Source organism: Polistes dominula, unplaced genomic scaffold (assembly GCF_049000335.1).
Source record: "Polistes dominula isolate Pdom_NZ unplaced genomic scaffold, Pdom_raw_medaka contig_373, whole genome shotgun sequence".
Taxonomy (NCBI): Eukaryota; Metazoa; Arthropoda; class Insecta; order Hymenoptera; family Vespidae; genus Polistes; species Polistes dominula.
The window spans coordinates 6,062,338-6,085,993 of record NW_028300899.1 but is presented as its reverse complement, the minus strand read 5'-3'; the positions used below and the strand labels follow the sequence as shown (position 1 = coordinate 6,085,993).

At 28.0% G+C, this 23,656-nt stretch overlaps 3 protein-coding genes across 3 annotated transcripts; 2 read left to right on the top strand and 1 right to left on the bottom strand.

The window, feature by feature from the left end:
- Window positions 1–51: 51 nt before the first annotated feature.
- On the top strand, window positions 52–3,228 carry LOC107064796 (uncharacterized). The gene is made up of 8 exons (XM_015317845.2): window positions 52–223; window positions 454–582; window positions 746–953; window positions 1,020–1,495; window positions 1,686–1,863; window positions 1,959–2,180; window positions 2,267–2,496; window positions 2,571–3,228. Exons 1-8 carry the CDS (start codon window positions 200–202, stop codon window positions 2,730–2,732), a joined length of 1,629 nt encoding a protein of 542 aa, XP_015173331.2. The 5' UTR covers window positions 52–199; the 3' UTR covers window positions 2,733–3,228.
- A 131-nt stretch (window positions 3,229–3,359) lies between these two features.
- On the top strand, window positions 3,360–7,316 carry LOC107064808 (uncharacterized). The gene is made up of 8 exons (XM_089177778.1): window positions 3,360–4,421; window positions 4,543–4,671; window positions 5,035–5,242; window positions 5,310–5,785; window positions 5,926–6,103; window positions 6,183–6,404; window positions 6,491–6,720; window positions 6,819–7,316. Exons 1-8 carry the CDS (start codon window positions 4,401–4,403, stop codon window positions 6,978–6,980), a joined length of 1,626 nt encoding a protein of 541 aa, XP_089033904.1. The 5' UTR covers window positions 3,360–4,400; the 3' UTR covers window positions 6,981–7,316.
- Window positions 7,317–19,004: 11,688 nt separating this feature from the next.
- LOC107065478 (zinc carboxypeptidase-like) lies at window positions 19,005–22,687 on the bottom strand. Its single transcript, XM_015319244.2, is given in 8 exon segments — window positions 19,005–19,451; window positions 19,453–19,481; window positions 19,768–19,852; window positions 20,116–20,318; window positions 20,403–20,490; window positions 21,226–21,750; window positions 22,344–22,496; window positions 22,611–22,687. Coding segments are annotated over 7 exon segments (1,239 nt in total). The 5' UTR covers window positions 22,485–22,496; window positions 22,611–22,687; the 3' UTR covers window positions 19,005–19,283.
- Between the last annotated feature and the right edge of the window lie 969 nt (window positions 22,688–23,656).

Below are 23,656 nucleotides of genomic sequence, written 5' to 3'. Positions count from 1 at the left end.
ACTTATGTATCGCATCTTTCTTAAACAATATTTTATTCTGATATAGAATTCTCCTTATCAGTAACCTTTCACAATGCAAAAACTTATATGCAAGTTATCTTATTAAAAGTTAATTTCATTTTAATAACCGCAGCGTAATTTCATTTGATGTAGTTTAAAATAATTTGTAAAGTATATAGTGTGTACAAAAAAAAATATCATGGATAATCAATCGAATTCCACCGTAAGTTTTTATCAACTATGATATTTCTTTTAATGCATATATATATCATTTATTTATAATATGTGACTATGATTTTTTTTATTAAAATTGTTTTGAGTTGTTGATAATATCAATGAAAATAAAAACTTCGAGTGCAATAGGTTAATTGATTCAAATTTTGAATAAGATAAGATACTTATTTGTTAACATACATTTTTATATATAAATGTGTTGGAAATTAATTATTTTAGAATGATCGAGATTTTGTTATAGAAGATAATATAATTAAAGGAAACTATGAAGCTTTTTCAACAGAATACACGAATATTGGAAAATTACTTTTAGATAAAATGAAAGCTAAACCCAATTTTATTGGTCAGGTAAGTCCAAAAAAATAAACAATAGAAAATGATTTGTTATTTTATCTAAAAGTTAAAAAAAATTCTATTTGTTGAATAAGCAACGATATATTGGTATATCGTTTATAAATGAGTTAAAATAATAAAAAAAATATTATTTAAATGTTTACATTAATCACAATAGATAGACGTGATTACCGAAGAAAAGTATACATTTTCGAAAATGTATGATTATACTGTAAAATGTGCACAATGGTTGCGTCAACAAGAAATCAAAAGAGATGATGTAATAGCTGTATGCACTTCGATTACTATGGAAAGTTTTGCACCATTATTTGCAAGTTTTTGCGTTGGTGCAATATTTACACCATGGAATCCAGAAATGGATATACGTAAGTATTTTTGAATGTTTTTTTAAACATTATTAAGTAATAAGAACAATGTTTTGTTTGTTTTAGGTGAGACACGTTACTACATGAAATTATCTGGTGCAAAGATAGTTTTTGCGAATGAAAACTCGGTGGATAAAATATTGGAAGCTGCTAAGTTAGAAAATCATGATATCAAAATCGTCGTATTTGGTGAATCTTCGAATGCAATACCCTATTCGAAAATTCTCAATAGTAATTGCAATTTAGATGTGAATAATTTCGAATGTACACAAATAGATAACGTACACGATTCAGCTGTACTTCTTTATTCGTCTGGTACAACTGGTCCACCTAAAGCAGTTCTGATCTCTCATTTTGTATTTTTGTACAATGTCATTTCACCTTATGGTTTTAACGCCGAAGGAATTCCATTATGGTTCTCACAATACTTTTGGATAACCGGTGTATTATTAACATTGAGTGGTATTGCAAATTATTGCGTAAAATTACTTTATCCTCAATTCGAAGAAGAAATGGTGTGTCAAATTATCGAAAAGTATAAGGTACGATCAGAAAGTGTAAATTAATGAAAAGATTATTAATAATAATTGACGCACTAAAATCTTTAATTGTAATTCACCAAATTATAATCTAACAAACCTGATTTATATGGCTTTTTGTGTTACATTAATATATTTTATATATTTTATAAAAATAATAAATATGTTCATAAACATATTATTGGTTTCACAGGTTACATGGACATTTTTATCACCAAGTATGATAAATAGAATAATAAAGTCAGGATATTTTGAAAAGTATGACATGTCGAGTGTTAGAAAAACAAAGGTTGGTGGAACAGCATTTAGCCTTGAAAGTGGAATTAGACTTAAAGGATACTTGCCAAATGCCAATATCGTACAACACTATGGTATTATGAACGCAATATTATGTGTATAAACATTGAATACTTTTAAGAAAAACCTGTATGCAAATTTTATTATTAAAATCATATAAATTTTGTAGGAATGACCGAACTTGGTGGTATAATAACAACTACAAGACCCAATCACAAATCGGGTAGTGTTGGAACGATAACAAGAAATGTACAAATTAAGATCATTGATTTGGATAATGGACAATCATTGGGTCCAAATAAAGCGGGTGAAATTTTAGTTAAATCTATAACAATGATGAATGGTTATTATAATAATCCACAAGCTAACAAGGATGCTATAGATGCTGATGGTAATATGAACAAAAAATATCAAAAATAATCTAACAAATGAATCTATTTGATAATCGTTTACATTCATCAATTGTCATAATTACAGGATGGTTGCATACAGGTGATCTTGGATATTATGATGAAGATGGTGAAATATTTATTGTCGATAGATTAAAAGAAACTTTGAAGTATCGAAGTATTCAAGTTTCCCCATGGGAAATAGAAAGTTTTTTGTTAAAACATCCCGATGTTGTTGATGTTGCTGTTGTGGGTGTACCCCACCTTGTAGATGATGAACACCCTATTGCATTTGTAACCAAAGTTCCCAATTCGAAGGTACGAAAGTTTATTAAAAAAATAAGAAAATAAATTAGAACAAAATAATTTTGTTTATTTTAATCAATGTTTAGGTAACCGAACGAGAACTTCAAGAATTTGTTGCAAAAAATATGACGGATCAATATCACTTAAGAGGTGGTGTGAAATTTTTAGAAAAAATGCCATATACAAATTCAGGAAAAATTGCAAGGAAAGATCTTAAAATTATGGCTAAAAATTATCAAACTAATTGATGGTTAATTCGATCGAAATTTTCGTTCGATTTGTTAAGGTATGGCTGATAAATAAGACAACGCAGAGTTTATATTAAAAGTAAGATTTATTATAAGAAACAGTGGAAAAGAAATTACTGTTGAACAAGCCTAGAGCTAGGCCGAATATAGAATAAGAAGAGGGCGCAAAAGCGCCCTATACTAAGGGACTGTACGGCCCGTAGGAGAAGTAGTGGTAAAGAGTAGGGGTGGCGGAGTGAAAAGACGTAACGTCTCTTATATACGCTATTCTTAACACGATTGAAGTCATATTATTTTTACAAAGTAATCATATGTTAATTATATAATTGACTTACTGACTTCATCTTTTATGAATTAAAAATTTTCTAAGAATTTTCGTGTTTATCACTAGGAAAAAACAAACTAATTAAAATTGCAAATTTACAAGCATTGCCATATATTTTGTATATTCGATATCTTCTTCTTAGTGAATAAAATTTACAAAAATTATAAGAAATATCATGAGTTTAATTTGTTTATCGAGAACACGCGATACAATTTAAAAAAAGGAATACTAATTTATTTAAATACTCTCTTAAAATGGGATAATTATAAAATTGCAGATGTCTATGCGCGATAAATATGTAACAAAAAAAAAATAGGACACGTGTATGTTATGTAAAAAGAAACCTAAAAAAAGAAATAAAATAAGACAAATTACGTTAAAATATATCTTAAATAATATTAGATAACATTATCGGTGTATATATAGGTAAATTTACAGGTATTCTCTTGAAACAGAAAGGAATTCGCACTTCCAACAAATTCTTTGCCTAAAATACGTAATGTAAGTGTTTCTAATTTCATAAATCATATATATATATATATTCAGAGACAAAAATCAGTACACATGAAAGTTTGTCTCTGAATATCTTTTGAACTCTTAATTTAATCGCCCAAACATAAGACATCATTTTTACAGAGCAGTTAATTTCAAGCAGTAAATTTATCCTAAGATCGATCAGAGATTTATCTTACATGTGGTAACGAGAGAAAGTGAGAGAAGAGAGAGAGAGTGAGAGAATGAGAGAGTGAGAGAAAAACATATCAGATAAACAAGAAATATCATTTGTCCGTGAATTATTACTTCGATAGTAGAAGTTTATTGCGTTAGAGTGTTATTTATATGATACTATTTAATTCAGTCAGTTAATACATAATTAAATAAAAGTAGGAAGAATGTAAGAACGTTCTGGGAGCATAGAAATTATTACGCTTTAGTAATTAATAATTGCAACATAAAATAGAACTCATTGCGACGACGACGACGATGACAACTTGACTTGACTTCATTTGATTTTACTGAAGTGAAAGAAAAGATTTATACTTAACGTAAGATAAAAAATCTACGATAAAAATAAATTAAATTAAAAAATCATAACGAGTAAACACGTATTATAATAAAAAATAATTAATTTGTGATTAGAGTGTAGTTATTTCAACACAATAATATCTACGGTAGTGTAGAAGTGGTAACTGACTGATATATTGTGTAAACAACGTTATTTTTGAGATATACATACATATATGTATCGAAACTTGTAGCAGCTCTTATTTTAAACGCGAAGAAGCAGTTGCAACATAATTGTGAGTTCATATTCGACGAAAAGTGTATAATAATCATCAAACATGATCAATATATCAAATAACGTAAGTGAAACAAATTAAACAAAAAAAATTAAAATAAAATATCAATAATAATAATATTATTTTATTTATATTTTTTTTAATCAAAAATTATTATAAATCATTGTAAAATTGACTATTTCAGAATGATCGGGATTTTGTTATAAAAGATAATATAATTATAGGAAAACATTTACCCATTTCTACAGATTACACGAATATTGGAAAATTAATTTTAGATAGAATGAAAGCTAAACCCGATTTTGTTGGACAGGTAAGTTTAACAATTTCTATTACATAAAGTATTAATAGTTTTGAAAAAATTGCTTTCTCGTTTTATTGAAACGTTTCAATATTTTTTTGAGTGCATTATCGGAAAATGAAGATACTCGTTACGTAACGTATACGTTACTCGAGATTAAAAGTGTATTAATAGATAAGATAGTAATATAACACACAATCGTCTGTTTATTTTTTAGTAAAATTTATATCAATGCTTATGTCATCATTTTGATAAGCAGCAATGATAATGCACTATTTTGAATTAGAATGAGACAATTTTTGATAGATCGATCATTTATTAATGAATTGACATAATAAAAAATATTATTTAATCGTTTATGCTTTATCACAACAGATAGATGTGATAACTGAAGAAACGTATACTTATTCTAAAATGTATTATTATACTGTAAAATGTGCTCAATGGTTACATCAACAAGAAATCGAAAGAGATGATGTAATAGCTGTATGCACTTCGATTACTATGGAAAGTTTTGCACCTTTATTTGCAAGTTTTTGCGTTGGTGCAATATTTACACCATGGAATCCAGAAATGGATATACGTAAGTATTCTTGAATGTTTTTTTTAAACATTATTAAGTAATAATAACAATGTTTTGTCTGTTTTAGGTGAGACACGTTATTACATGAAATTATCTGGTGCCAAGATAGTTTTTGCGAATGAAAACTCGGTGGATAAAATATTGGAAGCTGCTAAGTTAGAAAATCATGATATCAAAATCGTTGTATTTGGTGAATCTTCGAATGCAATACCCTATTCGAAAATTCTCAATAGTAATTGCAATTTAGATGTGAATAATTTCGAATGTACACAAATAGATAACGTAAACGATTCAGCTGCACTTCTTTATTCGTCTGGTACAACTGGTCCACCTAAAGCAGTTCTAATCTCGCATTATGCATTTTTGTGCAATGTACTTTCGCCAGATGGTTTTAACGCCGAAGGAATTCCATTATGGTTCTCACAATACTTTTGGATAACCGGTGTCTTATTAACGTTGGGTTGTACTGCCAATTATCGCGTTAAACTATTTTATCCTAAATTCGAAGAAGAAATGGCGTGTAAAATTATCGAAAAGTATAAGGTAGGATCAGAAAGTGTAAATTAATGAAAAGATTATTAATAATAATAGACGCAAATGTTTCAAAATGTAATCTCTCAATTACATTTATATAGTAGTATATTTTTTGTAATATGTTAAAAGATAAATTATTGATTTTAAAGGTTACATGGGTTTTTATGTCACCTAGTATGGTGAATAGAATATTAAGATCTGGTTATTTTAAAAAATATGACGTATCCAGTGTTACTAAAATGAATATCAGTGGAAATATATTTACCGAGCAAAGTGAATGTCAAGTTAAAAAATGTATGCCTAATGCCGATATCATACAAATGTTTGGTAAATATATAAATTATTATTATATTTATTTAAAGATCTAAAGAAAAATTAATGTAATAAATAATAAGATTTTTCTTAGGAATGACCGAACTTGGTGGTATTGTAACAACTACAAAACCTAATCACAAAGCAGGTAGCATTGGAACGGTCTTAGAAAATTCTAAAATTAAGATTATCGATTTAGAAAATGGAAAACCATTGGGTCCAAATAAGACGGGTGAACTTTTGACTAAATCTATAACAATGATGAATGGTTATTACAATAATCCACAAGCTAACAAGGATGCTATAGATGCTGATGGTAAAATGAATTAAAAAATATAAAAACAATCTAACAAACAAAACCTATTTGAAGTTTTTTACTTTAATTAACTATCATAATTACAGGATGGTTGCATACAGGTGATCTAGCATATTACGACGAAAATGGTGAAATTTTTATTATGGGTAGATTGAAAGAAACTATGAAGTATCAAGGTCATCAAATGTCACCTCATGAAATCGAAAGTTTTTTACTAACACACCCCGATGTTGTCGATGTTGTGGTGGTGGGTGTACCTCATCTTGAGGATGATGAACACCCCATAGCATTTGTAATCAAAGTTCCCGATTCGAAGGTACGAAAGTTTATTGGGAAAAATAAGAAAATAAATTAGAAAAAAATAATCTAATAATTTTCAATACTTTTCTAACATTAATTATGATCAATGTTTAGGTAACCGAACGAGAACTTCAAGAATTTGTTGCAAAAAATATGACTGATCGATATCATTTACGAGCTGGTGTGAAATTTTTAGAAACTATGCCTTATACGGCATCCGGAAAAATTTCAAGAAAAGATCTCAAAGCTATGGCTAAAAATTATCAAACGAATTAATCTATTGTTTTTTTTTTTTATTTAAATTTATACAAAATTTATTTCTTCAATCTGAAGCTGACAATTTTTGTTAGTAAGTTAACGCAATAGTTGAGAGAGCTTGTACTTCCACGTGTTACTCAAACGACGTACAGATAAAGAATAAGAAAGAACGAAGGGAAGACAAAAGGGACCTAAGCCCTAAGACAAAAGAATGCCCAACCAAGCCCGAAGGGCGCGTCCACATCATTACCCTGTCGATAAGTTATGCACGGACCGCATATCGCCGTGTGCACCGGCACACCCATTACCGACAATTTTTATTGTATAAATAAATGAATATTTTTAACAAATGAATTTGATCGACCTTACATTCTTGATTTATTTTCCTCTCAATTTTAAACGTTTTTTGAATGAATCGTGTTGAATATTTTATATTTTCAACCATGTGTCCGAAACATGGTCAGGAAAGATAGAAATTCCGTTCCACTCTCACTCAGGTAGTAGACTAACTTAAAAGTTGAATGGAATTTTTGTAATTCCTGAAGAAAACGAACGGATGGATGCATTGTCCTATTCTAAAAATATATCTTTGGGATAGTCCCCAGCTATTCAATAGAAAAAATACTTTTTATAGTTTCCTTAAGTCACGCTTAGATCATCTTTCCCACTCAACTATTTCAACGATACTTACAATTGGTCAGAATTCTTCCCCTACTATTTCCTTTTATACATTATAAACCCTTAAAACGGCGAGCTATTGTAGATTTCTCGGCCTTACTTTTCTAACCAGCAACTAGTAAAAATCATTTCCAACCTTGTGTTCTCTATCCACGTGTCAAATTCTCATCATTTATTATATTTATAAAATTATCAAATTAATATAGTGTGAAAATAAGTTATACAGTTATAATTTGTATTAGTGTACAAGTGTTTGATATTAATAGAATTTTTTTATCTCATATTTGTGTGTAAAATCGTTTATGAAAAAAAATCATCTTGTTGAATTCTAAAAGTTAAAATAAATACAACTAATATTTGTTAAAATGGCATATACCGGAGTTGACATATTTAGTGAACAATATCCACGTTCATTTGCAGATTCACGGTTTTTTGAATTATTTAATCTAAATGAAGTTGATCAAAATTATACTATTGGAAATAATTTTTTGACGGTAGAACAGGCAGCACGAGATATTCATCATTTTGATGGTCAAAATATAGACCCGGATAGATTTATTAAATCATGCAAAGATGCTTACGATAAGATAAATAAATTAGATGTTCAAGCATTGACCAATATTATTCGTACGAAAATTAGTGGTGAAGCTGCTGATAAATTAAATGATGCAGATTTATATTACGATGATATAATATTGAAATTGAAGAATGATTATTCATTGAAAAATACATCAAGCTATTACATTGAATTGTCTATTCAACATCAGAAGATATATGAAAATCCTATAAGATTTGGAAAAAGAATATTAACTCTATTACGATACTGCGAAGAAAAATTTAACGAAGCTCAAAATAATGAAGAAGAGAAGAAGAAATTTGAACATTGTGACATGGTATATATGAGAATAATAGGTAAAATGACTTTTATAGAAAAACTTAGAAACGATGAAGTAACAAAGACAGTATTACTTTCAAAAGCCCACCAATATTCCATTGTAGAAGCTGTCGAAAAGGCAGAAGAAGTATGGCATTCTAGCAATGCTTTTTACGAAAGTTATCCAAGTAATTTAAAGCTATTTAAAAATAGTGGTTGTCTGTATTGCGAAGATAGAAAATTCCATAGCTACATGTGTCCGTTTCAACAATTGAGTATAAGTAGAACAGTAAATTGTACAAACCCTTATAAAATGTCAAAAGAAAATGTTAACTTGATGAATTTGGATTTTGTTCACTTGTCTATTACCTTAAAAGAAAAAACTTACGAAAATATAAAAAATTCATATAAGTTTGGAAACCCTTTATTTCGTCAAATGTTTGAGGAAAATACAAGAAGATATCAAAGAAGAAAAATAACAAAATTATGTTGTAAGTTAGATAATTTAGACATAAAATTCCTAAACAGACTTTAATTTCTTATCATAGTAACAATTTATATATAAATATGTTATTTATAAGAATAATTTTTTTTATCTATCTATATCTTTATTATATTGTGTATCTTATTAAATAAGTAATAAGGTTTTAAAAAAAAAAAAAGAAAAATACATAAAAATAAAATTAAAATATAATAAACCAAAAACAAAGCTACTACTTAAGGGGGTATTCTACTTTGTAATTTTTTTTTTCAAATTTTTTTTTTTCGATTATTCGTAAGTAAATATATTTAAGAATACTCTTTGAAAATTTCAAAACGATCAGAGCATCCTAACTGTACTTTTTCGTCCCTCGAATCTACCCGTGCGCGGGTAAAAAAAGTACTTAAAAAAACTTTAAATGCGTTTTTCTCGGAATCACATTTTTGAACCGCGTGTTGTAAAAATCTCCAAAACTAGCTATTCGATTCGTATAAAATTTTTACCACATAATCTATACACATATATCAACCGGTGGTAGCAGATTTATAAAAAAATTTTCATTTTAACTATTTTTTTTTTGGCAAGAAATGAGAAAAAAAATGAGATTTTTTTTCAACTAACGCCATTTTGTTATTTTTGCATGTAAATGAAAAAATCTGCTACCACCGGTTGATGTAGTCTTTGTGAACATAAAACTATTCGAGTTTTTCATTTCAGATAATTCGATGTCCAGATTCTTACAACAGCGCAAAGGCTAGACTATTTTTAGGCGTTCAGTTCAAGGGCCTTTCCAATGTATATAGAGCGTATAAAATAAATAAAAAAAATTTTTTAATGTACTTTAAGAGTATATTTATTAGGCACAGCAAATCCTACATCAATATCTTTCTTAGTTTTCTAATAAAAAATTGACAAAAATACCTATTTTTTCGAGCGACTAAAGTAGAATACCCCCTTAAAAGTGTATACTTAAATTACTTCATATTTTCTTTTTAATTTTTCCTTCTTATCTACTTTCTTTTTGTTTTCATCATCAGTTCTTCAAAATATTTATCATCAATCGTTTATTGTTAAATATAATACAATTCTTATGAGAATCTTAATTATGACCATTTGTATATTACATGTCATTTATACAAATTATTTCTGTATCACATTATATTAAATAAAAAATGAAGTTTCGTATAAAAACAAATAAAAAAAGTTAATATTATAATACAAATAAAACAATATAAACCTTTTAAATCTCGTTTCTGTAATATTTTGATCATTTTTTCAAATAATTTCTTTTATTTTCATTACACTTAAAATTTACACAGTGTAATACACGTGTCACCGTTGAAATATTTCATTTCATTTATTGCATAAAATAATTAATTGTAATTGCATGTTATAACCAAGTAATGAGTTTTTTTTATTTTTTATGGAAGATGTGTGACATACTTGAAGAATTATTGACGTATACATTCAAATAATTGTTAATTAATCAAAGAAAATTTATATTGTAATTTTAAAACACATTATTATAAGTTTGATTTAACGTTCTTATTTAAATTCAACGTTCAAAATTGTCTTTATAAAAATCAATCAAATTTTTTTTAATTGATTATTGTTTATATAACTTTTACAACAATAAATTCTATTAATTTCTCGAATATTATTTTTTCTTATACACATAATGTGCCTTTATTAGGAATATCACGTAAACAACAAACATGCTAGTCTAACGTTTGTTTTCAAGAAGGATAGTATAAACATCTTATATAATTCATGATCTTAAATAATATACATTTTTCTTTCGATTAATTAACAATTATTTAAAGTATAATCAATAAAATAGTCTATTCTACTAATACTAATAATTATTTAATTATATATGTAAGATTCGTGAAAAAAACTGGACCGCTGGACTGACTGGACCGAGACTCTCGAACCACGGATCTTTCGCTTTCCGGGAGACTGCTCTTTAACCGATTGAGCTATCCAGGGTCCACCGACCAGTTCCCTTCCACGAATGCTTAACAAGTTTGGCATGGAGGCGTTCGTCCCACATTCCACCCCCCTACAACAACAACATTCGACCTCGAATGTTCCGTCATCACCATCCCTTCTTTGGTGGCACCTTCGTTGCTCGTTACTCGTTACGTCTTTTACTCGTTCCGAACACGTTGCCGAGGCTCCATAAGACCGTCCTGCCTAGTTCCTCGGCCAACCGCTCGCGTCGCCACTATCGGCCAAACTCCTTACTCTTTTGAAATTATTTATAATTAATTTCTTCTCGTGGCGTTGTAAAAGACTGTGAAAGGTTCGAGCATGATGTGTTGAACCTTTGAAAATAATTCAGTAGCCTGTAGTTGCCCTCTTCAGCCACAATTAAGTGGGGGCCTTTTCGGCATTAGGCCTCTTGTTACGTCCTAGAGGACGAATTTAAATAAGTAGTATAAGTAATGCCTGTTTATGGTCACTCTGCATTCACCGAGTTTAACCGAGACTAGGCTGGTTCGTTTCTCGTTTAAACAGTGATAAAATCTGGCAAAAAGCGTACGGTAAAGAGGGTGGATTGAGGAAGGTTTGATTCAAGGGAGAAGTATTGGTAACCGCAGCTCTGATTTAACAATGATTTTAAGGGGGTATTCTGGTCTAGAAGCATGGATTTTAGGTACTTTTTCAAGTGCAATAACAAAAAGACGAATAATATTTTTACTATCTATAATGTTACAAGATATTTATTAATATTTCAAGAATACATGAAAAAAAAAAATAGTGAAAAAATTCAAAATTGAAAAATATATAGGCTGATGAAGTGGGGGGTCTCAAAAAATTGGTGCTCGACGGTTGTCACGATTGCAGCTCTTCTAATAATCCGAAATAAAAAAATAAAAAAGATTATTAATTAAGAATAATGCCGCTATCGTTCGAACTAAAAGAATTGAAAAAAATTTTTTTTTCACTAAATTACGGCTGTCTGAAAAAAAGATACATTATTTTTACCACTTCTTTACTGTTCCGAATTTTTTCAAAATAGTAGAAATTGAAAATTGTTGTAAGAGGTTTGATTAGTACGATAGAGAAATGCATAGAGAAGACTCTCACCAAATTTCAAATAAATCGGTTAAGTAGAACTTGAGATATCATTGCAACCGTGACAAAAAAAACAGTTTCGAGAAAAACGCGTTCAAAGTTTCGCATAATAAGGGTAGGATATAGGAAGCCGCGTCACTAAAACAGCTATATCTCCGAAAATAATTTGAATTTTGAAAAATCTTCTTAAGGACATATTCTTAAAAGGTTAAGCTTTAAAAATATGAAAAAAAAATCGATTTTTTCAAATTTCTACACTAGAATACCCCCTTAATGAAAATAAAATGGTTTTTGACTTACAGTATGTTGTACAATGGCAGGTTGTTTTCGAGATTGCGCAGGAGGCTTGGGGCTGCTTCTTTCCAATGGAAGGTCGAACAACGCAAAGACTCGAAAAGTAAATTATTTATCGTAAACTAATCAATAGAATCGAATAATATTCAAATACTTATGCAACGGACTTAGTACAGTGTCAGATTCTATGCTTGGCCTTGGAGTGAAGCAGGCACGTGTGTCACTGGAGAGAGAATGGTATTCTTTGTTCTAGGAAATAGGTTCTTCAGGAGATAATTTATGATTCCGGCTTGTGCTTTGCAAGGGACAATCCTTCCAATAGTTTATTTCAATATAAAGAAAGAATATTCAAGCAATGCAAGTAATGATTATTCTCTTATGCGTACTACTTATAATTGTTTCTATTGTTATTCATGCGAACTACTGGAATGATGTCTCGCGCAACTGGATTTATATCACCGCGAAAAATTTGGGTAGGCGAATCGTGGCGGAACGTCACACTCTTCTTTCTTCATTCCATAAAAACTGCATTTGGACATTTCCTACGTGCGAACAAGATAAGATCTTTCATAGTAATTTTGCAAATCAATTCTTACTTTGTTATGATTCTAATTCTCAATTATTACAAAATTAAAATTTACATTTCGCGTTCACTTTTCTAGCTCGTGGACTATCAATGAACATGGAGTTCATTGACCATACACGAGAACATTTAATCGAATGTCCAAGCAGATAATAATTTCCCTCGATGATCTTATAACACTTCACACTTTTAACGTCGAGTAATAAAATCGAATTGAAATAAATAGTGCAATAAATGCAATGCATTTTCTTGGAATACCTTCATTTCATTAATTGGTTATTAATTTATTTGTTTATTATATCAAATAATTCTAGCTGTAAGACGAAATTGCGATAGTTCGTGGTGCTAATCCTGAAATATTTAAAACTAAGTATCAAATGCATCAAAGAATTTGCGAATTTGATTCGATTCTATCTCGTTCGAGATAAAATCGAAGTAGAAATGAATCTTTCAAATGATTGCAAATACCTTCGAATCATGATACATAATAAAGATTACAGAATAGTTACAAAATAAATTAACAAACCAAGCATAATAGAATGAGATGATCAAATTTTGTAACAATTCTGTATAAACCAGGAGGCGGAATTACCACTCCGGAGTGGAAGCAAGAAGTTTAATACCTTTCCAGGATCCTACCTACTTAAAATTAAAGTTTTCGCATTTATTCAGAGAAGTATGCTACCTGTCTGCCTATTACCCATATTTTTACCCGATTTAAGAAAACACATACATATCCACCCACTTACTCCACGGTTCTCTCACATACCACCAGGGTGCAAAAGCCTAAACTAGAGAGCATGCCCGGGGCACCTCCGACACCCTAGTTCAACCGCGTATTTCTAAACTTACATGCTAATGGGTATACGTACTTTTTACTGTAATCGACTGCCAAGGCTAATGATTATTGCATATAAAACTAAAGCAAAAATACAAGTATACACTAGTATATATATATATGCATACTAGTAATATACAAGTATATCAAAGTTTCCACAAATAAATGCAGTAACTCTACTATGCAAACGATTATAAAAAAAATGAGAAATATTTAATATAAATATAAGAATACAGAAACGTGATATGAGGAAGTAGTGCTTTGAGTATTTAATGATGTATTAAATGAATAAAAAATATCGCGAAACGATGTACAATACACACCACCTAATGCGCACACACATGTATAAAGTACATCGTGCAATCACTAGCACAATAACAGCTGCCAATAGGGGAAAAAACTAAGACTAATCCCACGCTAACTGTTTCTCACCCATACTTGTAACACCTGGGCACACGCATAGATGAGAACGCAGAAAGTATAGGGGAAAAAACGGGAGATTAGTATATTAGAAGTTGAAAATCCTGATCTAAAAAATATGATTACGACATAAACACATAAATACATATAAGATTTATTGAATTAAAATAAAAGAAATGTTTATTATAAGAAATACTTAAATATTAAGGTTTGAGATAAGAATCGGAAAGAAAAAGTAAGTAATAATAGTTAGAAAACACTCTTATAATAAACACTAGTCACACCGAATCAAGAAGGTGAAGATCGCCTTCTTCGTCGCGCTTATATATTCATTCACCCCACCAATGGTCCTAATCACTTCCGTCAATCATTCTCGAAATCTCCAGACTATTCCCAACCGACCAAACAAAAGACTTCTTCCTTACTTCCGGTTCGGGAATATTCGAGAATTATCTGAATTATTGATTAATTACCGAGACGCCAATTTCAATATTTTCTAATACATTATACTTATATTACAGGAAATTTGTATCCTGGAAATCATCTCTGCGAAGGGGTAATAAAATAATTACGTTGAAATGAAAAAGATACTATAATTCGAACGTTATAATCTTAAATTTTATTTATTAGTAACATTATTATCGTTGGACGCATGCTCAACATATAAAAAGTCATATAAACAACTTTCTAATCAAAGTTTTGTTATAGAAAACAATGGCTCAGTCTGAAGGGGAATTTCGAGGAAGACGGTCCATCAAACATATACACAGTTGTTTCTAAACTATAATACGAATTCTTTTCGATTATTTAACAATTATTTCATTATTTTAATACGCTTTAATTATTTTTCAGATTGTTTCAACGCATATACATTGGTTTAAACGTTACATACATATTAACGCACTTTGAATAGAAATTAATTTTAATATGAATATTTTTTTCTAGTTTTCCAGTTGACTGTCTTTAACTTGATTGCGTTCTTGGACCCCTAGGTAATATAAAATACTCCAATTACTTACATTGCAAATAAAATTGTATTAATATTCATTAAAATTTCTGTTTCAGAAGCGGTTTAATGAGTAGCGGGTAAATTTTTTGTTTACCACCATAAGGGTGGTACCAATTGCGAATAAAGAATTTACTTCAGGGATGCGACCCTGCCCACGTGAGCTATGATTCTATCTTACTCCCAAGGATAGAATCATGTTCATTTAACTTTTAAAGTACAACTGCCGTCTTTTTTGTCTTTTTTTTTTTTTTTTGGCTTTTTGATATGCATAGATAGATATGCATTTAGCATGGGAAACTGAAGCTTCATTTATATGGGAAGACATCTTCCTCTAATTGTTAGTCGGGCCCAAGGATTCAATTCCGTAAGTTCGCGGTTAATATATTGTGTTGGACTGTACTTTGGAGTGTAGATTTCTCCTAAATTTAGAGTCAGTGGACTAGTCCAACCGGGGGAAAACCACTTAAAAAAAAATCGTGAAAAGTTCTGCTTTGAAAATTACACCCATCCCCCTTTTTCCTATCCCTTTTCTATTTAATCTCTTTTTTATCCATTTGTTTTCTGTTGAAGGTTAGACTATGGTGAGGAAACGACTGCAGGAGGACTAAAGGAGGACCATAAAAGAACAAGAAGTGGACTTGATAATATAGGAATGTATAAAATAATTATTTGTATAAATAAAATTAAAATTTGTATCTTTATATAATTCTCTTTGTAGCATCGCACATGTGTGGTAATTATTTTTAATGTATTTTCTTTATTTATAGGTTTCATAGAACAATTCATAATTGTATGCTCTTTTTAATTATTTTACTGGTATTCTCGACAATAATTCTAAGAAGTTTTTATGGTGGTACTCTTATAGAGGGGCCTAAGAGTTAGGTTCATTCCTTTAAATTATATTCGGATAGTGGCATCTTTAGAATGCACATCCCTCGTGGGTCTTCAGAAGCGGTTACCTCTTCGAGGTTAGACCTGGGCAATGGATATTACTATCCATGTAATGTTTATCATATTTTTATATGCTCTACATTCCATGGCAAGTAAATTCTAGCTAAAGAGAGAGAGAGAGAGAGACCAGAGATTTTTATTGTCAAAAATAAATCGAGTATTTGATAAATTTGATTTTATAGAATACAATCCCATTCAGAATTTCCCACTTACTTTATTATCATTTTATTTTGAAGTGAAAACTTCTTTAGAATGGGAGTGATCTGAAAAGTAAATAAACGCGGTCGGTCAGGAAACGGAGCCATGAAACGGCTGCTATACTAAATAATGAGAGAAAAAGAGACAAACATACAAGATTGAGCCTGCGAGAGAATGAGACGGAATAGAGCTATACAGTTTTTCCTATTCTCGGTCTCCTCTTAATGCTATGCTCCGTAGTTATCGCTCCTGGTTGTATATGTGTGTGTTTGTGTGCGATTGCATACTACAAAGCGTTAACACATATTATTTCGATACTCGAAATGTTTGTAAGTACGAACGATAGAAGGGTAGAAGAATAAACAGAGATAAGCATATAGTTATGCGACAAAAGTATAAGGTCAAAACCAACCGACGGTAGAAATAAAGAAAGAAGGTGCTTGGTCTGTTTTTATTTTACCAAACGTGGTATTTCTTTTCTATTTAAAAATGTTTCTATTTTATTGAAAAATTAGTATTAAATTATTTATTTCGCAAATATTGTAATTAACAATTACGAAATATATAGAATATAATAATTGTATTGTCTGCAATATTTTTCAAAAAAAAAAAAATGAAATGATTATCAGATACATCAGAAAAAAAGAATTAAACAACATTGTAGAATATTTTTCTTATAAATATCCAAAGACATGTTTTTTAATTATAATGTTTGCGTATTTAGGAAATTTTATACTAATTTTTCAATAAAATAGAAAAGTTTTTAAATAGAAGAAACTAGACACGTTACAAAAACAAATAAACCTTATTTACTTTATATTTCCAATAAGAATAAAATAATATAACTTATTTTACAAATATAGAAAAAAATATAGAAAATAAATTTAAAAAAAAAAGTCATCCATTTGAATGATATTGAAGATTTAAATTTGATGATTTTTAGACAAATTTCATTTTTGTTTATGAATTTTATAACTCGACAATAAATAACTATAAAAAGTGCACAATACAAATTTTTTTAGAAAATTAATTGCTCTATAAAAATGGTGTCTTATGTTTTGGCGATTAAATTAAGCGTTCAAAAGATATTCAGAGACAAAAATCAGTACGCATGAAAGTTTGATGGTGAATATCTTTTGAACACTTAATTTAATCGCCAAACCTTAGACACCATTTTTATAGAGCAATTAATTTCCTACAAAAATTTGTATTGTGCACTTTTTATAGTTATTTATTGTCGAGTTATAAAATTCATAAACAAAAATGAAATTTGTCTAAAAATCATCAAATTTAAATCTTCAATATCATTCAAATGGTGAGGTTTACGGAAAAAGTATAAGATACCTTTTTTGTAGAGCATTAAATTTCCTACAAAATTTGTCTTGAACATTTTTCTGTGCAATCAATAAATAATGAGGTATGAATTTTAATCTATTGGACTGAAAAAAAAAACTGTTATGCGGAGGATCTTCCTATTAAAATTAAGAGCTCATATTGAGTGAGAATTCTTTTAAGGTGTCTAGGAACCCATTTTTGCCTGGCACTTGAAAAAAAAAATAAGTCATTTTTTTGACCCACCCTAATGTATATATATATATATATATATATTTCTACTATGTAGATAAAATTTGGTCAGATAAATGTGAAATAGATTAAAATTTTTCGTGTTTGTGTGCTTGTTTAACCATCTGTAAAATACGTTCTTTTTTTCTTTTAACCTTGAAATACCTTCTATAGTGTAAGGCAGGGGTCGGCAACCTTTTGAGTCGGAAGAATCAAAAATTACAATTTACAAAATTTCAAAATTTTTAAAGAGCTACAGAATTTTTTCTTGCCAACAATAAATAGTACTCGGATAAATAAAATTTTTTGATAAAAAAATAACTAATCTATTTATTCATTGGTGCCTAATCCTCGTTAATCGTTCCAGAACTATTTTCAAATGCTTTTTTTTTGATAAAATAAATAATATGTGAGTATGGAACTAAAGAGCCGCAGCTTCACATCCAAAGAGCTGCAGCTTTACATCTAAAGAGCCGCATGTGGTTTGAGAGCAGCAGGTTGCCGACTCTTGGTATAAGGGATTTTTTTTTCTATTTTTTCAAACTTCAAGCTGAGTTTCTTTGTCATTTCACAGGTTATTTTCTTTTGTGATAACTTTCTAAAATATTTTCAACGAAAAATTTCCAAAAATTGATGGATTAGGTAAACGTTTTTAACAAATTTTATTTGCTGGAATAGATCAGGGTGGGGAAATTGTAATATTTTCTATGAATCAAAGTATATTCTTTTTATAATTATATTATTAATAATAATGAAAGATAATAAAAAAAATATTATTTATTAATAATATAGGAATATGATTGTAATATTTTATTTAATTAATAATATAATAATAAGAATAATATCTTATTAAATTAATAATACAATAATAGAAATTGTCTGAAATCGGAAAGTAATATTATAAAAATGACAATTTTTCTTGATTTAAGTTTTATAAAAGAAAAAATATATTTACAGTAATACAATTAGGTTTTTAACTTTGTGTAATTAACGAAAATTTCACAGGATGAGATTGAAGCTATTAAAATTGCATTTAAATACGATTTTTGTTTTATTGGTATTTTATAATCAATTCAAATAGAAAAAAATTTATTTTCGTCTTCACAAATATATATATATATATATTTGTAATTATATATATATATATATATAAAATTAACAATAACAAATATATAAAATAAAACACCTATGTACTAATTATTTATATAAAAAAAAGATAAAATCACTTTACATTACATACTAACATATATATGTATATATATAGTTTTGTACTGTAATATTTACACTATTAACACCTATGCACTTAAATGAATGTTTTTCTCTCATCTTTTTTGGTATTTGGTTTATCTAATCACTTGGGATAACCACGTGCTGCTGCTTCCTTGAACAATGCAACTAACGAGTCCAAAGTTTCTTCACCAGTTGGTGTAATTTGACTTGCTGGAAGTATGAAACCATACCTTCCACGATCACGAAGTTCGTAAGTGTAAGAGATTTGTTTGTGAAGTGATCCTTTGACTCCAATCAACGCTACTTCCTGTAGCTATGTCTTTAAATGAACAAATAGAAAAAAACAAAACCATAAAATAATATCAAAAAATAAATAGAGTAGAAAAAGTAATTAAAAGAATTAAAATCGGTTCAGTAGTTTAGGAGTCCATTACGGACAAACAACGAGATACATAATTTATATTTATTAAGAAGATATATATATATATATATATATATATATATATATATATATATTCTATATAAAAGATTTGTCAAGGATGTGTTATTTATTGTTTGTTTGTATTTAATTTTACACAAATATACATACACATATGTATACTTACATATAGTTTCTGCAACATTTCCTGTACGATATGCAGTGCCGTATCTTTTAGCTAAAGCAGCTATAGATTTTTTACCAACAGCCAACTGTAATTAAAAGAAAAAAAATATATTTCTAAGAAATTCCATATAATTGATCAATCATAAAAATATAATTAAAATAAGTGTTGTATAGATATTATAATATTACATAAAATAAATTACAATAAGAATTGATTTAGTCATAAATAAATTAATTATTTAATAAAAATTAAAGAAACACAGATGATTTTAGGGTGACTCTTATTTGTCACAAAGAAAAAGAATAGAAAAGAATACAAAGAAAAAAATAGAAAAGAAAGGTGACTTACCAAATCGTCGTAATTTTCAAGATGAGCCGTTGTATGACCATATGGGAAAAGTAATAATTGTGAATAACTATGGAACGAGACGTATGCGAAAAATTTGTCAGATATCGATTCAATGTATTCAGATAATGATTTAGTTTCTATATCAGAAAATGGACCACTTCCAGCGTATGTTTCTGCACAAGGATTTGAACTGGCACCACCAGCTAAAAAAAAAAAAATAAATCAAATGAAACTATGAATTATTATTCATAATTTAATCGAAATAAAATATATTATCGTATACTAACTGTTCCATCTGTATCCCCAGTTTCTATTTGGATCAGAACCGTAACAGAAAGTTGAATATGGTTTACGTGTTTTTCTCCATAAACGATTCTGCAAAAATCAAATCAAAATTCACTCATCTATTATCTATTAATTATTGTTGAAAAATGTGATAACATATACATAAAAAAATTTATGATTTTAAATCATGAATCGTTTTCCAATAAAATTATGAACAATTTTCTAATATTTTATTATTTTTACGATGATTATTAGATGAAGAATCTATAAGAATTCAAAGAATTTATTTTTCATGTAAGATATTAAATATGATTCGAAAAATATGTATAACTAATTACAAATTAAAAATTAAATTTTTATCATTATTTATAAAATATATTACGCCTGTAGGTATGCAACTCTGCAGACACACTTTGAAAATGTTGCTTGCAAGCGTCATATGTTGGGACGGCATTTTTTTTCTGCTCGAAAGATAGGCAACCCGTAATACATCAATGTATAAACAGTTTGAGATGAAAAAAATTCCGTCCCAACAGATGGCGCTCGTAAGCAACACTTTTAAAGTCTGTCTGGAGGGTTGCATTACTACAGGCGCACATTTTTATTATTATTATTAAATAAATAATTAGAAAATAAAGTAAAAATAATATTATAATAATATTATATAATAAATTATCTTAATCCTGATAAAATATAATTAAAAAGAAATATATATATAATTAAAATAAAACATAAAAATTAATTATATTTATTAGAGAATAATAATCCTATATAAGGTGTAGTTTTATATATATGTAAAATAATAAAAAATTATAAACAACATACCTTGGTATGGGTGTAAACGTATCCATCAGGATTGGTAACCGGGAAAATGTACCAATTATGTGATTCAGCAAATGCCCTAACTTCTTGATTATCACTGTTCAAAAAACGATCAATCAGGTACAAAACTGTTGCAGGTGATATCCATTCTCTAGCATGAATTCCACCTTCTATCACAATTCCAGGATTGTTACTTCCAAAAGTTAATTTAACTCCTTTTATTTGACGACCTTCGTAACTTTTTCCACCGATGATTACTTCAACTTTATCAGGATGTTGTTGTGCTAAACTATCCAAGTATGCATGAATATCTGCCAAAGTGTTATACGTGTTCAAATTAAAACCAGATTTGGCATAATTTTGTTCCATAGGTATCTCGTTGTCGATCAAATCTTGAACGTCGTCGATGAATTTTGCAAATGGTGTTCCAAGTGAATCCATTAGTTCGTAAAATTCGATTAATTTGTCTGGTGACACCATAACGTCTATGGTTGCGTTAACCATACTTGGATCGTTCCATAATGAAAACTATATAATAAAAAAAAGGATATTTTTTTTTATAGTTATATGCAATTAAAAAAAAAATATATATATATATATATATTTATCAGATTATTATTTATATATTATATTATTATATTTATATATTTTTTATATATTATTTATATTTATATATATATATAGGATTATTATTTTTTAATTTGAAATAATAACCAATTAAATGACATACCAATAACATATTAATAAATTATTATTAAATTTTGCTTCTATAACAAAATTTTATAAAATAATTATAGTTTTATTCCACTTATTTTAAATATAATAAATAATATATAATTAAATATAATAATATATAATATAATATATAATTAAAAATATAAATAAAAATTTAATATAGTTATAATAATTATTAATTGAATTAATTTGAAAAATTATTTTTAAAAAAATAATTGTAACATTGTTATGTAAATTGTGTTAGTACACTTAATAGTACATTTATTTGAATTTTAATAAATTTAATTAATTTTGTAGATTAATAAGTAAATTGAATATTATTATTTTGATATGAAAAATGAGAAAAAACAAAAATAAATAATATTTATTTATAAAATATAACTTACGCCATTGTGATGATCAATTTGACGAAGAACTTGGAGTTGAGATTCCGTACGTGGAAGAACACCAAATACTTTGTAATTGTTAAAAGATGCTTTTTGGGCTGATACCCAGGTAACCAATGCCAAAACAAGAAGTTTATACATGATTGCAAAATTCTATAAATAAAAGGAAACAAAAATGAAAATAATAAATCAAAAGGAAAAATAAAGATTGTGAAATAATCGATTTTATAAAAAAAAAAAATATTTTCTTTAAATTCGTCTTCTTACCCTGTTTGAGATCGAATGAAATATGTGCCAGTAAGATAATCGGACCGGCTATTTAAACAGATAGAAAACACCTGCACACGGCACCAAGATATCACTGATCGTTCTTTCATATTTCATATTTTTTTACTTTTTTTATTTTTTTATTTTTTTTTTGTTCTCTTTTCCCCCTTTAACAATGACACCAATCGATCAGCGTGATTCTTCTCTTATCATTCTCGTGCTATTCGTAGAAACAAATTATTTTTTTTAATCTAGTCGATCGTAACCATTGAGGAAGAGCATTTCAAATCTAATTAAAGATAATCTTAGATATTGTAGCGGTCAACTTAATCAATTTCTTTTTCTTTTTTATTTTTATTTTATTTTATTTTATTTTTACAACAAATCGATCGTGAATAAAAAAATTTTGTTTATAATTTATTTATTATATTATACGTGAAATAATAAACATATTCATACCAATTTTTATTTAAACCTCTTGTTATTTTCATTTAAAATTATTAAATAAAAGAAATAAAAAATTCATTTATTATTATATTTTCTTTTTTATTGTAATTTATATGTGTTTTTAGTTTTAGTTTTTTTGGTTCTCTTTTTTTCTTTTTCTTTAAAATTATTTAATAAATAATTATTAAATAAAAGAAAAAAAAATTCGTTCATATTTCTTTTATATATATTTTTTTTTTTGTAATTTATAATATGTCTTTTCAGTTTTGTTTTTTTTTTTTTGCTTATTTTTATTTCTTTTTCATTTTCTCTTTTTTTTTTATTACAGGACAATTACAAATATAAAAGATTCAACTTTTAGCATTCCCATTTCCATTTTACGATATTATTATATTTATATATCTTTATCCAAGAATTAATAAGACACAATATAAAAAAAGAAATAAGAAATAAAAATCTGAAGATGTCGCATCATGATGAATGACTTTTTTTCTTTCTCTCTCTCTCTCTCTCATTCTCTTTCTCTTTTTCTCTTTTCTCTTTATAACTGATGCACGTTCGTTAATTATTTTCTAATCTATAGGAAAAGATTTGACATT

Bases quoted from the DNA above. Each gene is read 5' to 3' on its own strand.
- LOC107064796 (XM_015317845.2), top strand. From the start codon at position 200: ATGGATAATCAATCGAATTCCACC. The intron at 224-453 runs GTAAGTTTTTAT...TAATTATTTTAG, and splicing joins ATAATCAATCGAATTCCACC to AATGATCGAGATTTTGTTAT. The intron at 2,181-2,266 runs GTAATATGAACA...TCATAATTACAG, and splicing joins GGATGCTATAGATGCTGATG to GATGGTTGCATACAGGTGAT.
- LOC107064808 (XM_089177778.1), top strand. From the start codon at position 4,401: ATGATCAATATATCAAATAAC. The intron at 4,422-4,542 runs GTAAGTGAAACA...TGACTATTTCAG, and splicing joins TGATCAATATATCAAATAAC to AATGATCGGGATTTTGTTAT. The intron at 5,786-5,925 runs GTAGGATCAGAA...TTGATTTTAAAG, and splicing joins AAATTATCGAAAAGTATAAG to GTTACATGGGTTTTTATGTC.